Raw genomic sequence first — 16,659 nt, forward strand, 5'->3', positions numbered from 1 at the left:
CTTTCCTGCTCAGGCTGGCTTTGATCTTAGCCTCTTGAATAGCTAGGATTACAGGCGTGAGCCACAGGCTCCCTGCAGAAAAGTAAATTTTTTAATCCTCCCTTCCCCAAATTCAACATCACCCAGATTCACTAGCCCCTCAGTCTACCTTTACTGCAAGCTTTACTTGTCTATACTATTTTGAAAGCATTTTTGGAAATTTTACTTCTAGTAATTAATCTAAGGAGTAATTACACAGAGTTATTTCAAGTACTCAGAATGTTTATACAACATTGCTTATAAAAACCCAAAACTGACAATTACCTAAAACCACCATAGGAGTCATATTTAGTAAATTAGAATATATGAAAGAGTGAATTGCTATGCAGGCATTTAACATTAATGTGATAAATCTATCTCTATTGAGCCAAAAAGAAAAAAATTATGTATGAAAATAGGAAGCATCATTAACTTTAAAAAATTGTATTGTTATTATAAAGGTGATGTACAGAGGGTTTACAGCTCACTGACTTAATAAAAGTACACACATAGATCTCTATTTGAACATATCAAGCAACGTGGAAAACTGTTCACCAAAATAAAAGCAGTTGCTACTTTTCAGTGATAAGCTTTCAAAGAATATTATTTATTTGTTTGTTTATTTATTTATTTATTTTGGGTTCAGTAGTGGGGCCTGAACTCTAGGCCTGGGCGCTGTCCCTTAGCTCTTCAGCTCAAGGCTAGCACTCTACCACTTGAGCCACAGCACCACTTCGGGCTTTTTTCTTTTTGCTTATGTGGTGCTGAGGAATCGAACCCAGGGCCTCATGCTTGCAAGGCAAGTGCTCTGCCACTGAGCCACCTTCCCAGCCCGTCAAAGAATTTTAAGTCCTTACATTTACCTAGATAAAAATTAAGCAATGAAGAATATATATTCACTTTACAAAAGCAATTTGCTTTTTTCTTAGAGTACTAATGATGCAGACAAAGTTGACACTAGGATTTAGTAGTTTACAGAGCTGACTGGATGTGTACCACAGCTCAGAAAAGGACTGTCACTGTGAAACACCTGGCAGAGAAGTTCAGTCATCATAGCCCTACCAGCCACGATAGAAGAGGTAGCAAGAGGCAAAAGACCACACAGAAATGAAAGAACTGGAGTCAAAGCAGGGGGTCCTCATGTGTGACCTACTTATTTACATTATGCATATCTTATTCACACTTATTCATACATATTCATAAGAATGCTTCCGAGCCTGTACAACTACTGCTGAAATATTTTCTGGGTAAAAGGCCATGATGGCATTGATTAGACTGGCAAACGGCAGCTGGTGCTTGACCAAAGGGTAGAGGACAGGAGTATAGAAATAACAAAGTTAGAGTTTACTGCACTTATCTTTGCCAAGAAGCCACATTTTTCCAAAGAGGTATCTCCAACAGATAGAATTCGAGCTATGAAAAATGTTTAACCATTTAAAAAAATTCCAAAGGACGGGGCTGGGAAGGTGGCTCGGTGGTAGAGTGCTTGCCTTGCATGCCTGAGGCCCTGGGTTCGATTCCTCAGCACCACATAAGCAAAAAAGAAAAAAAGCCAGAAGTGGCACTGTGGCTCAAGTGGTAGAGTGCTAGCCTTGAGCTGAAGAGCTGAGGGACAGCACCCAGGCCCAGAGTTCAGGCCTCACAATTGGAACCCTCCCCCAAAAAAAAGAAATCTAATTTTGCCCAATATTGGATTATGTGACACTTGTTTACAACCAGAATATACACTGATAATCTTTGGTTTTTGTTTGTTTGTTTTTTGGGTCCAGTCAAGGGGCCTGTGACCCAAAGGGGTAGAGTACCACCACAAAAGCTCAGGGACAGTGCCAAGGCCCTGAGTTCAAGCCCCAAGACTGGTGCATATGTGTGTACACACGCATGCGTGCACGCACACACACACACACACATACACACACATACACCATGCTTCCTCTAACACCAGTATTTCTTATTATCATTTTCTATGACCTTAGGAGCATTAACACCTTGGGACTAGCTAGGTAGTGAAATTCTAGGTAAATGAGAGACACCCTCTTCTTTTGACATGTAAGAAAAAGCCACAAAGGGGAGAGGGGAGGGCTGGCACTGTCTCTGGCAATGGAAGACAGGCAGGCGGGAAGGAAAGATCTGGAAACTAGAACCTTCCGATCACCCACACCTTCACACTCCTTGCAGAGCTGGGGGTCCCTGCATGTCCTCTGCTCTCTACACTGGAGGCGGCGGCAGTGGCTGCAGACGGCTCTTTGCCATTCCCTGAGCAAGGAGAGGCTGTGGTGCCCTATGCGAACCTCGCCCCGGGGTGATGCCAATGTGGGCCGCACGACTTTCCTCTCCTCTTTATCTCCCAATAGGAGGGAGCTGACAGCTTGGCCCAGCCAGCAGAAAACCTGTGAGCCAGGCTCCACTAGACAAGCAGGCCTTCACCTCCCTGAGGACTGGGGACCTGAGAGAGCAGACACAGGCAGACATTTCCCCCACCGCAGCCAGGGCAAAGCTGCCCATGGCCTGGGCAGATGGCACCATCCCCATGGCCCTGCTCTAGCTTGTCTTCCCAACGGTCTCTCCCATCCTCTCCTTTTCCACACTGGTAGCTCACGCCTGTCTTCCTACCTACTCAGGAGGCTGAGATCTGAGGATTGTGGCTCGAAACCAGCCCAGGCAGGGAAGTCCGTGAGACTCTTATCCCCAATGAACCACAAAAAGCTAGAAGTAGAGCTGTGGCTCAAATGGTAGAGCATTACTCTTGAGCAAATCAGAGCTCAAGGGCAGCACCCAGGCCCTGAGTTCAAGCCCCATGACCTACATAAAAATAAAAATTGGAAAACAAATTGAAAAATCAAGAGAGTCTTCCCCCAGTCAGAGATTTTTACCCAATTTGAGGACCCCACCCCAGCTTCTATCTTCTCATGGGATAAAGTCCAACACAACCCACATTTTGGTCTCATCCAAAGTCCCAGCTGGGACCTCTGCTCCATCCCCTTCTCCTGCTGCTCTCCCAACACTAAGCAGGCAAAGGTGGGCATTAAATGTCCTTTGAATACCAGCTAGCTTGCAACACATAAACACATAAGTGATGTTAAACAAAATCCCTATGAACAAGGACACAGCATTAGACCATGCCTGTGGAGAATGTACACCTTGGCAGAGAAGCAGAGAGAACACTGAAATAAAAGGTGGGGTTCTGAGGCAGGCTCCAGTGGCTCATACCTATCAATTCTAGCCATTCAGAAGATTGAGATCTGAGGACCGTGGTTCAAAGCCAGCCTGGGCAGGAAAGTCTGATGGGAGTCTTTAGTTCCAATGAACCAGCAAAAAGTCAGAAGTGGAGCAGTGGTTCAAGTGGTAGAGCACTAGTCTTTAGTAAAAAAGCTCAGAAAAGCACCTAGGCTCTGAGTTCAAGCCCCAGGACCAGCACACACACAGACACACACACACCGAGACACACACACAGACACACAGACACACAGACACACACACAGACACAGACACAGACACACACACACACACACACACACACACACACACTTCAGCCCAGGCCAAATCCTCTGTTCAGGACTTGACACAAGATAACATGAGTTTTACCCCCAGGAAGTACGGCATTTATTTAGGCACGAGAAAGCCGACTCTACTTCAGCTCCCGATGGACACGCTGACACTAGTCAGAGGGGTCCTGGGGCCTCGTCTGCATATGACTCATGGCTGACCTCCCTGAAGAGCACTAGGCCAGCGATTGCAAAGATACCAGAGTAACACGTGTAGCCACAGAGGCGATACTCAGGGGTGGGGAGCCTCACGGGAGGGTGGCTGAACCAGTCAGACACTAGGGAGAGAGCTCCAACCAAGAGCCAGCCCAAAGGTCACCTCCATGGAGAACCAGCAGACAAACTTCCTTGGAGGAAGTCTGAGGACATGGAGAACGTTCCAGATGAGCATCTGCGACTCCCTGACTTACATGTTCTGCCAAGATCTCAGAATAGATTACCCCCCCCCCATTAAAATGGAGGCACCTGGCAGCTCACACCTGTCATTCCAGCTACTCAGGAGGCTGAGAGCTGAGGATCGAGGTTTGAAACCAGCCTGGGCAGGAAAGTCCATGAGACTCTGATCTCCAGTGAACCACCAAAGGCCAGAAGTAGAATTGTGGCTCAAGTGGTAGAGCACCAGCCTTCAGCAAAAATAGCGCAGGGAAAGCGCCCAGACCCTGAGTTCAAAGCCCAGGACAAGCACAATAAATTTAAAAATGCGACAATGAACTTGATACATGGCTCAAATGGTAGAGTACCTTTACTCCACTTAATTAATTACTAATTTATTAAAGTATCACTTTAATAAACTGACTTTTTAGAGACAGGAAGCATAGCTCAAGTAGTAGAGTGTCAGCCAGGAGAGAAAAATCTGAGCATGAGCAAAGGAGGTCCTGAGTTCAAGCCCCAGTACTATCACACACACACACACACACACTCACACACACACACACACACACACACACACACACACACACACACACACACACACACACACCAATTGACTTTTGGTTGTTAAAATTATTATTAGAGAAGGATAAGATGACATCTAATACTAGTACCCAGACAATCATGCAAAATGTCAAACTGTGTTGAATGCAAAGGAATAAAGAATGATATTCTGGGGCAAATACAGGCACACTGTCTCCAAGGAAGGAAAAGAAGAAGGGGAGGGAAGAGAGGAGAGAGGGAGAGGGGGAAGGGGAGAGGGAAGGGGAACAGAAGGGGAGGGAAAAGGAGGGAAAGGAAGGGAAGGGGAAGAGGGGAGAGGAAAAGGAAGGGGAGGGGAGCGGAGGGGAGGGGATGATGACATACTATCAGGGACCCATCTGCCCCTTCCTCTAGGTTGAAATTCAAAAATGTTCCCAGCAAAAGAACAGAGTCTTGTTCAGTCTGGATGGGGGGCAGGCTGGGGGGGAGGGGTTGCTACACGGCGCCCAGGCTGATTGTGCTCTGCATTTGCAGGGCAGTCCCAGTCCCCCACCACACCCAAATAGCACTGCCCCACACGCATGACCCCGTAGATCCTGCTCTCTTTGGATGCCAGCCACTGACCCCCCAACCCGGCTGGCAGGGGAGGCTGCGGACGGAGGGGCCACATCCTCTAAATAAACAGACACCCAGGGGTCCCACAGGTTCTCAAGAAGTATTGAGCTCATCCACTGGCCAAAGAACCCACATGCTTCTAAGAGACATCGGGAGAGACAAGACATGAAATGTATCCAAGATGCCGCCAAAGCTGCTGGCTGCATCGGAGAAATCTCAAAACAAAATACATTCATAATACAGCAGGTGTATTATATACACCAGGTATAATACATCAGGTACTAGTGGCTCACACCTGTCATCCCAGTGACTCAGGAGGCTGAGATCTGAGGATCATGGCTCAAAGCCAGCCTGGGAAGGAAAGTCTGTGCAACTCTGATCTCCAATGAACCACTAGAAAACCAGAAGTGGTGCTGTGGCTCAAGTGGTACAGCACCAGCCTTGAACTCACCACACAATTCTGTACTGCCACCTACACACTTGGGAGACCTCAGCCTATTATGATCATGGGTGAGCAAGGAAGCCATTCCATCCCATGGATTTTCAGACAATGATCATAAACCTGTCCCTTAGCTCTTTTGCTAGAGACCTAGTGCTGTACCACTTGAGCCCAGCTCCATTTCTGATTTTCTAGTGGTTCATTGGAAATAAGAGTCTCGAGGATTTTTATGCCTCTGCTGGTTTTGAACCTCAATCCTCAAATTTCAGAGAAACTGGGGTTCCAGGCATGAGCAATAGGCACCTGGATTCTCCTGAATTTTTTACCCTAGCTGATCTAGAAACTCCATCCTCCCAATCTCTGCCTCAGGCGTAGCTAGAATGATAGGAGAAAGTGACAACACCTGGCTTCACATCCTTTCTGGAAAGCTCCTTTAAAAACAACAATGATTAAAAAACCCATCACTGAAACAGCACTCCCGCCGGCCATTCTTGAGTAGGGAGAATCACAGTCAATCTCCACATAGAGTCCGAATACACAGACAGAATGCAGGCAGAGACAGGCGCAGGAGAGTAGACGGTCTCCCAGATGCACAGGGGGGCGCTGGGGACATATGTACAGCAGGAAAGGGGAAGGTGGAGAGGACAGCGGCCAGAACTCAGCCTTGTGGGAAACAGGATCACCACGTGCGGGGCAATTTCCCGCCCTCTTGTCCTCCACAAAGTACATCAAAACCTGGAAATGGGCTATTTTGCAGGAATTCTAGTCATTCATTCGAACCAAATCAGCCTTGTGTGATGTGCGAAGAGACAAGGCTCTAGAAGGGCACTTTGGGGGACGTCCCAAAGCCAGTGCGGATAAGGAGTTCCTTCACTTACAATGTAAACCGTGCCTTACACCCCCAGCAGGCCACACACCAGGAGCTCAACTCTCAGGAGACCTACTCGGAAACCTGGCTGGTATCAGTGCCACCCCAAGTTCTGCAGCCCCTGTCTCTGTGCCTCTGAAGGGCAGCGAGAATCACACAAGGCCAGTCTCCTGAGGCCTCCACGTATGAACCTGACACAGAATGCCAAGGGCCAGCCACGAGCCTCCAAGGACATCTATCCCATCAGCACCGTAGCTGCCGGAAGTCACCACCAGCAGAGACCAGTCACAAGTACCAATGGGAGACTATCCTAGTCAGATTCACACCAAAGGCCTGTAGAGCTTTCACCCCACCCTTTATTTTTTTATTTTTTCAAAAACATTAATGATCTCAAGTTCCCTATGTCTAGAAACCTACTTGTGTTTTCCCTTAAGTGCTCTCATCTTGCTTTCTGTAAATAAATGTGGATTCACCGGCAAAACAGACTCCAGGAGAAGGTTCTTGAAAGGATCGTGTGTATTTCAGAAGTAACCTTCTTGGGTTTTTCTTCTTGAAACCAAAGCACCTTTGTAAATAGGCACAGAATAAATTTTAAAAGAAAACAGCTGGGCGCCAATGGCTCATGCCTGTGATCCTAGCTACTCAGAAGGCTGAGGTCTGAGGATCATCGTTCGAAGCCAGCATGAGCAAGAAAGTCCCTGTGAGACTCTTATCTCCAATGAACCACTCGAAAACCAGAAGTGGCGCTGTGGCTCAAGTGGTAGAGTGCTAGCCTTGAGCACAAGGAGGCTCAGGGACAGCGCCCAGGCCCTGAGTTCAAGTCCCATGACCAACTAAATAAATAAGAGGTCGGGAAGATTAAGGAAGTAAGATCGTGTTTGTTCCAGAAAACGGAAGGACAGAGAGAGGACCTGGGATGACGAAGGGGTGAAAAACCCTCATAAGACCTGACCCCAAAACCACTTAGGAAAAATGCTAGGAACACAGATGAGGACAGGAGTTCGAGGACAGACATGCTCAGAGCTTATTTCTAGCTGAGGAGAACAATCAAGAATTGCAGCGGACAGCCCCTTTGGGATGCAACTAGAGGAGAGAAGAGCTTTGAAATGGAGTTGGAGGAATTTGGGGAAACAGCATCCACACAGAAGGATGAAGCTAGATGAAGACCGAATGACCAACACAGGTGCAATTGGTTCAGCCCTCCTCCTACATGACTACAGCTAGACCGGCAAGGCCTTCCCTCCCTTCAAGTCTAGTCTCCGTCTCACTCCAGTAGATTCTACGTGCCCCTCCCTATGATAGGGCACCTGCGGCCCAGAACCCTAGGTAGGCCAAAGTGGAATTGTTCTCAAGTCATTTCCAGCAGAGGTGGGTGCAAATCAAACAAATAATGACCCTTGAGTTTCATCAACAATTCCTGGAGTTTCTAACAAGGAGAAACACACACACACAAGCAAGGCTCCCATTCTGACACTCCAGAGGCACACCTGGCCTGCCTGGTAGGAACTCCCAGCCATGGTCACTCAGTCTGTCTGTGATCACTGCCCCTGCCTAGGTGGAGCCCACCAGCCAAGGTCTGAAAACACAGATCCATGAGGCGTGACTTGATTTCCCTGAATATTGTAGAACCTACCACACACACCCGAAAACCCAGATTACACTCACTACCACTCCTCCCCAACCCACCTCCACCAACAGGCATCCAGAAGAAAAATAGCAGAAAAGAAATAGGTAAATAAATGAATGCACTGGGCTTTGTTCAGGAACACAGATCCATAAATCTTGATCTTGATTGGCTTTTTTTTCTTTTTCCTACCTCTGTACATCTGGGTTCCCATTTATTTTAAAACACAGAAAGGAGGAAGCCAAAAAAGGTGGTTGTGCAAAAACGACGAAGCCAGCCAGGCTAACCATCAGTGATTATAGCCACAGTCAGGTGAGCAAAGGTGTCTCTTAAGGCTTCCTCCTCCTCCTCCTTGCTCTTCCTCCTCCTCATTCCTCCTTCTCTTTTTCTTTTTCTCCTCCTCTTCCTCTCCTGCTCCTTATTCTTCCTCCTCACTCTTCCTCCTTCCCCTCTTTACTCTTCCACCAACCTCTATTTTGACATCCGCATGACCTGATGGGGCCCCAGAAGACGGGAGGAGGGAAGTGCTTTTATCTCCAATGAGCCGGCAGAGAGGTGGGAAGTAGAGCTGTGGCTCTAGTTCAAGGCCAAGGAAGCTCTCACCTACAACTCTCTCCCACCCCCCTACAACACCCGGAAGTCCAGTGAAGGATTCTGACCACCATGTCCACCTCCCACCCCCAGCCAGGCCTGACATCTATAGATCCACCTTGGCCTCTCCTCAGTTCCCCTCTTGCTCTGGCCTCAAAGGCAGAGTCTTGTGCCTCTACCTCCAGGCGCTGCCCTTCAGAGACCCCTAAAAATTCATCCCCAACAGTTCCAGCCCCAGAGTACCACATCTGGCCTTCAGGCTAAAGGCCAGGTATGAGAGCTTGCACCTGTAATCCCAGCTATGCCAAAGGTATGCATGGGAAGATCACCATCTGAGGTCCCCTACCTGAATAAAAGCAGCTAAAGTGAAAAGGGCTGGGTGCCCAGCTAGTGGAGGAAAGCACCCACCCATTGAGTGAGTGAGAGAAAGAGAGAGCTAGAGAGGGGGGGGGAGAGCAAGTGAGCACATCTTCAGCTGAGCCTCGCTTCGTGTTTGTGAATTGTCTTTCCGAATGCAAACCACAGCGTGGAGATTCGAAGGTGAAAAATCAATTTGGGGGCGGTATCTGTCCAAACCACAACCCCAGGGGCTGGGTGCTTCCGTGCGTGGGGTCTGCCCCCGCCCCTTCCTCTGTCCACATTGAGGAAGGAAGTGCTACAGGATTGGGACACGCCCAGAGGTTGTCCTGGGCACCCCCCTTCTGTCCAATCCCCCCCACACCCCTCACCCGGCCTGCTCTGCACCCCCAGTGAAAGTGGCCAGTGTGTGCACGGCACGGCCTTCACCACTCCAGAAACACAGGGGCCCAGGCCAGCCCCTCGCTGTGAACAGCCAGGCCTGGGCCCCCATCCAACTCTGTCTTGGCCGAGAGTCAACCAGCAGCTTCCCTTTCTTCCTCCTGGCCAGCAAGAAAGCCAGTGGCCAGGGAGGAAGCTTGCTTCGTGTGTCCTTCACTAGCCCCTCAGCTGGACAGCTCTGGTGCGGCTAGATCAGGGAGCCGGCCCCCTTCCCGCTGGCCAGAGAATGCATGCACGTGCCCCTCGTTATGTGTCTCCCTGAGTGGGGGTGCAGAACACGGAGGGCTGGGCCCTCCACCAGCTCCTTCTCCCTGTGTCCTTCCTCCTCCTCCTGAAACCACTCTCTCCTCCTTTCCTGCAATTCATCCTTCAGGGGGAAACTGAAATATGGGTGGGGAACATGTGGCTCTGGCCTGTCACCTGAGGAGCTCAGAAGGCTGAGACAGGAGGATCGTGGGTCAAAGCCAGCCTAGATAGAAAAACTCTGTGAGACTCTTATCTCCAAGGCACCAGCAAAAAGCCAGAAGTGAGGCTGTGGCTCAAATGATAAAGCACTAGCCTTGAGCAAAAGACAGTATCCAGGTCCTGAGTTCAAGCCCCAGGATCTGCATCAGAAAACAACCAACAACAACAAAGGAAGGGGAGGCACAGAAATGAGGCGACAGAGGGTGAACAAAGGCAGCCGTGGTCCTCAGTGGACACCACGTGGAGAATGAACTCTACCACTCCTGGATGGGGACGGGAGGAAGAAACTGGGGGAGAGAGCGAGGGAAGAGAAGACATGGTCCACAGAAAAACGAGCTCACAACCCAACTGATGTAACTGTCACCCTTCTGCACGTCATCTTTATCATCACAATAAAAAATCAATTGTGGGCTGGGAAGGAGGCTCAGTGGTAGAGTTCTTGCCTTGCATGCCTGAGGCCCTAGGTTCAATTCCTCAGCACCACATAAGCAAAAAAGCTGGAAGTGGCGCTGTGGCTCAAGTGGTAGAGTGCTAACCTTGAGCTGAAGAACTGAGGGACAGTGCCCAGGCCCAGAATTCAGGCCCCAACCAGCAAAAAAAAAAAAAAAAATTAATTGTAATATGGACTATCCCTCTCTCCCCACACACTCTTCCTGAGATATCTCACCCGGCCCTGAGATGGTCTCCAAGCACTCTGTTCCCACAGTGCTAGAAGGCAGAGAACAGAGTCCAGCCCCAGTGGTCACCCCATGTTTGGCAAATCTGTCTGTAGCAGGTATTTATTGAATAGTTGAATAGAGAAATCACACACACACACACACACACACACACACACACACACTTAGAAAAGACAGAAGTTGGGCACCAGTGGCTCACACCTGCAATACCAGCCACTCAGGAGGCTGAGATCTGAGGGTCAATATTCAAAGCCAGCCTAGGCCAGGAAGGTCTGTGAGACCAAAAAGCAAGAGGTGGAGGTGTGACTCAAGAGGCAGAGCCGCCAGCATTGAGCAAAATCAAAATTAATTAATTAATTAAAAATTAAAAAAAACTCAGGGGCAGCGCTCAAGCCCCACAACTGGCACCAAAAAAAAAAAATCTAATTAACTAAAAGAAGACAATGTGAAAGAGAAGAGATGCCAAGATATCAGATAAGATCAATTACAAAGGGGGGGACCCAAAGAAAGAATAAGAAAGCAAATCACCCATTAAAAGAAGACCCACTGGACATGGGTACTGAGGAGCCGCCAGCCCTGAGGCAAATCAACCTGGAGACCCTGGGCCTCACTTTCCCCCATCTCTTAAATGAGAAGCCGGCAGTGGACATCTTTCTAGCAGGTCAGAGCTGGACGTTTCCGGTTTCCTCTAATCCACCAGACCAGACAACCCCTGCCCCCAGCTTCATTAACTCATTCATTCCTTCACTTAGTCCACACGTGTGTATTTCATTAGGTGCTACTAGTCACTCAACAATGTTAAATACAAGTGCTGAATTGAAATCTCTCTCCGCGCCCTGGAGAAGTTCACATACTTCCCGTTCTCCAGCAGGGTGCGTGAAGAGAATTTCGGGGCACCAAGTACACCCAAAATCCTGAGCAGGTGCCGGTAGCTTCGAGAAGGCCCAGAGAAAGGCCACAAGGCCACTAACCTGGGAGGAGCATGGACATCCAACCACGAGCACGCCCTTCCAGCTCATACCACCACTCTCCCATTCCTGCCCCCAGGGGCTGAGGCACCCAATGGGTTTTGTGCCACCGCCAGGGCCTGGGCAGGCCCTGAAGCCCACCCCTCTCTGGACTGCCTGCTGCTGGCCCAGCCCCGGCATCCTGGAAGAGGACATCAATCCCACCACTAATCTCCTGTCTCTGGAGAATCCCTTGTGGTTGAAAGAGGAGATCCACTCTAATAAAATGTGAACAACTCATTAGACCCATAACTCCCCTTTTGATCTCTATTTACAGAGAGGGTAGGGGAGGGGGGTGGAGGGACTCCACGAGGATGGGGCTGTGCACACCCAATGGCAGAGAAGGGAAAATGGGAGTCAACTGTGAGGAAGAGCTTTCTAGAATTGTCAGGGAAGCTTGGAGGATGGGGCTGAAAAACAAAACAAAACAGAAGAGCCTTGCCTGGCCAAGACCATCCACACCCCACCCCCTTGGGTCAACCTTTATCTTTGTAGTTCAAAAGAGGAACTGCAGGGGGGGGAAGGAGGCATGTCTCCGTTGATAGAGTGCCAGCCAATAGGGTCAGGGACCAAGTTCAAGTTCAAAATGGAAAAAGGAAAGAGAAGCACACTAGCTTGGAACCACCAAACCCAACCACACACAGCCACAGAGGCGTGTCTCCGTTGATAGATTGCCAGCCAATAGGGTCAGGGACCAAGTTCAAAATGGAAAAAGGAAAGAAAAGCACACTAGCTTGGAACCACCATGCCCAACCACACATAGCCACAGAGGCGTGAACCACACATAGCCACAGAGGCGTGTCTCCGTTGATAGAGTGCCAGCCAATAGGGTCAGGGACCAAGTTCAAGTTCAAAACGGAAAAAGGAAAGAGAAGCACACTAGCTTGGAACCACCACGCCCAACCACACACAGTCAAACGGCCAGTTCTCCCTGCCCCTTCCTCACACCCTGCCTCAGACAACTGAAGGGACGTCAGCCCACAGAGGGGAGCACAGATGTCATTGTCAGTTGATTCTTGAACAGCGAAACATAAAATGCCATCATCATCTTCCCTGTCCTCTCCCGCCCCATCCTCAAATCCAGCAGAGATGAGAAGGATCTGGAAAGATGTCTTATGATGTAAAAAACATGCTGAGAGCCAGATCCACTCAGCCTGCTTCTCCCTGCTGAAGATCACTTCCTCCATCTGCTGATTTCAGCCCCGGTGCTGTTCCCTACCTGGCCTCCCCTGCACCAGGCCCTACCCATGGGGGCCATGAGGCCAAAAGCCAAGAGGACAGGGAAGAATCTGCTGCCATCTTTCTAGATGCAAGGTCCTACAGTTCCCTCCGCCTCCAGTAGGAGCCGCTCTTCTCAACCAGACTAAATAAAAGAAGGAGGAGAAAGAAGCCAGGCACCAGCAGCTCACACCTGTCATCCAAGCTACTGAGATCTGAGGATAGAGGTTCAAAGCCAGCCCGGGTGGGAAAGTCTGTGAGTCTCTTGTCTCCAGTAAATTACTGGGAAAAGGTTGGAGGTAGTGGTGCTGTGGTTCAAGTGGTAGAGCACTCACCTTGAGCTCAAGCCCGCAGTGACAGCACCCAGGCACAGAGCTCAAGCCCCACAACAGCCAAAAAAAGCAACTGGTGTGCAGAGGGGGTGATTTTTCGAGAGGGATTTTTCTCCTCCCTTCCCTATCCTGCCATTTATCCTCACTTACTCCTCTGCCTGCTGCATCACCCCTAAGAAAAAAATCACCCAGTAGCAGAGGCAGACTTTCAGACAAGACAGGCTTCCTAGAGCCAAGGCCAATGAGTGAGAAGAGGAGGCAGGCCGGAGCCCATGGGCCACCATCTCCATGCAGGGACCCCAGCCCGGCAACCCAGAAACACGGCCCCCAGGGGGGCTGGGACTCCTCGCTTCACAGCACCACTGACCCTTCCTGGGAAGTCTTGGTTTCCTATTAATTTCTTGTTTTAATTGCATACCATGCGTGCTCCTCATTGCTGTTGCTATTAAAACTACTTTTGCTCCCACCAGCAACCTCGTCATGCATGACAGGGGGGAGGGGGCAGGAGGAGACAAAAAGCCAACCCAACTGGCAATTCATGCAGCCAGGAGAGGAGAACAAAGGCTCCCCCCTCACCCTGACCCCTCGTCTTGGGGGTCCCCCCCACCCCACAAAGGCCCACCTGTGGCCACTCCCCCAAAGGCCTTGGCCAGTCGGAACCCCTCACCCCCACTCGGGTCCTGCCCCTCCACATTCTCCTCATGCCCTTTCTCTTCTCTTCCTCTGCACCCACCTTCTGTCACCCCTCCCTCCCCATTGCTGGTGGGTCCTGGGGTCCACACATGACAGCTGGAAACCTGGCTTTGTCCTACTGGGTGAGTGGGGAGGGACGGGGGCTGAGACCCTGCCATCGCCCCAACCCACTCCACGCCAATCACTGGGAGACCCAAAGGTACTCACCTGCGAACTCTACCTGCAATCATGGCCCACCCCACCCCTGCCTCTGAGCTATTCTGAAGAAAGATGAAGAGTTCTCCCAGCCCACCTCCTTCCTGGAGCAAGCAGGTGGAGAAGCCAGCTGAGGGACCTCCAAAGTGAGCAAGCACCTCGAGGATGTGTGGAGGCGGTGGGACTCGAACCTCTCACTCTGAGACACCTCGGGCACAGACTGGAGTCTCACACACACTCTGAAACAAGAGGAGATGACTGGGCATCTGGCTGACATCCATCCGCCCTTTCTGGCCAATTCTTTTTTTTTTTTTTTTAATAATCATCTACTACAGGGCAGAGGGACGAGCGCCTTCCGTTGACTCTCCATCTCAATGGTTCCAAAGCATTGCTGATTCGCTTTTTTAAGACCAGAGATGGGAAAATAAGTAACACACATAAAGAAAGGGATGAGATATCGGGAAAGCATTATTGATGATTCTGCTCTAGATTCCTTCCAGACCTTGATCCCAAGCTCAGGCTGGTGTGTACCTGTTCCCTGAGTTTGCAGCTGTCTGTTGAGTGAGGCAGGAAGGTGGGCCCTGGAAGATCAGAAGCTCCAGCTGTTGCCACCCCTAGCTGGGTCGTGATCCCATCTTGTTTTTCCCTCAAGAGTTACCTTGGCTTGCCCAAGTGGCTCATAGAAGAATCATTTCACTAAGTCTTTCTTCAGCTCTCCTCCCCCGCCCCCACACACACATGCACACACACATTAAGATGCTGCCTAACCGACATTTTGCCATATTGTGAAAATGGATGAAAGGGGAAGGTGGGGGAAATGGAAGTATCCATGCGATTTTCAGGGCTGGTAAGACACACACACACACACACACCACACACGCACGTACGTGCGGGGTCAGTACCATCCCTTTGTTCAGCACAAAAGCTCTCTCACGTGTGGACTCCCTTCCCACACACCCTGCATTTTGAACTCAGGGAGAGAGCCATTTGCAACTGAGGAGCTCCAGCAGTTTGCCCCCAAAAAATAGGGAGGGAAGGGGGAGGTGGGAGGAATGTGTGGGTATAAATAGATGTGTAGACACAGGAGAAATTTACAGCTCAGAGAGAGAACACATGGTGTGGAGGATGATTGAAAAACATAAAGAAATAAAGAAATCTCCCCCCCCCACACACACAAATCCAAATGAAAAAGCAGATTACAGACACAGTCCCTCCTTGCCCAGCTCAGGATTTTAAGGTCTCCCTCAGCGACCCCCTAGGGGGGGTGGAACCTGGCAATCCTGCCTCTCCAGCCAGCCTGGACCCCTGGGCGACCTGGCCTCCAGGGATGGGAGGCAGCACGGGACCAGCAGTCTGCCCTCGAGATGGCCGCAGTGACCCTTGCTGTAATCCTCTCTCCTGATTTTTAATGTAAGGGTGCAGATCATTAGGATGGGGTGGAAAGATGGAGCCAGGAGATAGGGGGGTGGGGGTGGGGGTGGAGACATTAGGCAGAAGGGGAGAAGTGGGGGGGGTTGGAATCTAGATAGCTGGAGCACATGGGCTGGGGAGGAGGCTCAGTCGTAGAGCGCTTGCCTTGCATGCATGAGGCCCTGGGTTCGATTCCCCAGCACCACATAAGCAAAAAGAAAAAAGCCGGAAGTGGCGCTGTGGATCAAGTGGTAGAGCGCTAGCCTTGAGCTTAAAAAGCTGAGGGACAGTGCCCAGGCCCAGAGTTCAGGCCCCACGACCGGACCCCCCCCCCCCAAAAAAAAGAAAAAAGAATAGATAGCTGGAGCTCTTGGCGAAGACAATGGCATTTAACTAGAAAATCATCATTCACCCAGACGCCTACCCACCCTCCCACCTGCCCCCTGCCAGGATCCCCCAATAAAACCTGTTTGATGATGGAGGGGAAAGAGGCCGCCTTCTTTGTTAGAAGTCTTCCCCCCCCCAAAAAAAAGCATTATTTTTCAGATCCGTTTTTTGGGGTGAGAGACCCAAAAATAAATGAATAAAGAATCACTTGAAGGGAATGAATAGTAGAGACCCCTTTTGTGTGTGTGTGTGTGGTCCGGGAAGGGGACAGGGGTGCGGGGAGCCCCTTGAGCCCTGTGAGGAGTGGGGGGGGGCACGGCCAGCGCGGGGCTCACCTGTATGGGTAAGAGCCGAACCTGTAGCCCGGCCGGTCAGCGGCCAGCATTGGTGGGTGGCTCAGGCCTGGGGTGCTGCCTGTCATATCCACTTGGGAGGGAGCCAGGGAGCTTGCATGGAAATCTGGCCCTGGGGTCCGAGGGCACGGTGGGGCGGCCCCAGCATGGGTGGCGGGGTGGCGGGCCGGTGGGCTGGCGGGCAGTCCAGTGGGTCGGTCGGTGGGTGGCCCCGGTTCCCCCCTCCAGTGGCCCGAGGGTGGGGCTCCTACTGTCGGTGGGGCTCCGCGCCTGGCTCTTCTTCCTGACCCTCCTCTTCCTCACAGAGGCTCAGCAGTGGAAGCTTGGGGTGGAGCAGCAGGGAGCCAGCTGTGTCCCCCTGGCGGCGGTGGAGCATGGCGCCGCCGCCCCTTCCTAGGGGGGGGGAAGAGAGAGAGAAAGAGGGTCAGTGTGGAGGGGGGCGTGCTCCAGGAGACATCCCAAGTGGGTAGCAGTGGAGGGGGAGAACCGCACCCCGAGTGCGTGTGTGTGTAAGG

The 16,659-nt window shown here is 50.7% G+C and overlaps 1 protein-coding gene across 1 annotated transcript in view; it reads right to left on the minus strand.

Annotated features, from left to right (window-relative positions):
* Window positions 1-16,183, minus strand: part of LOC138839175 (anaphase-promoting complex subunit 4-like) — a 46,721-nt gene extending 30,538 nt beyond the window's left edge. The window contains 1 exon segment of the mRNA XM_070038780.1: window positions 16,127-16,183. Coding sequence (XP_069894881.1) covers window positions 16,127-16,176 — 50 coding nt within the window. The 5' untranslated portion in view covers window positions 16,177-16,183.
* Between the last annotated feature and the right edge of the window lie 476 nt (window positions 16,184-16,659).

This window comes from Dipodomys merriami, unplaced genomic scaffold (genome assembly GCF_024711535.1).
Source record: "Dipodomys merriami isolate MVZ:Mamm:240054 unplaced genomic scaffold, mDipMer1.0.p SCAF_296, whole genome shotgun sequence".
NCBI lineage: Eukaryota > Metazoa > Chordata > Mammalia > Rodentia > Heteromyidae > Dipodomys > Dipodomys merriami.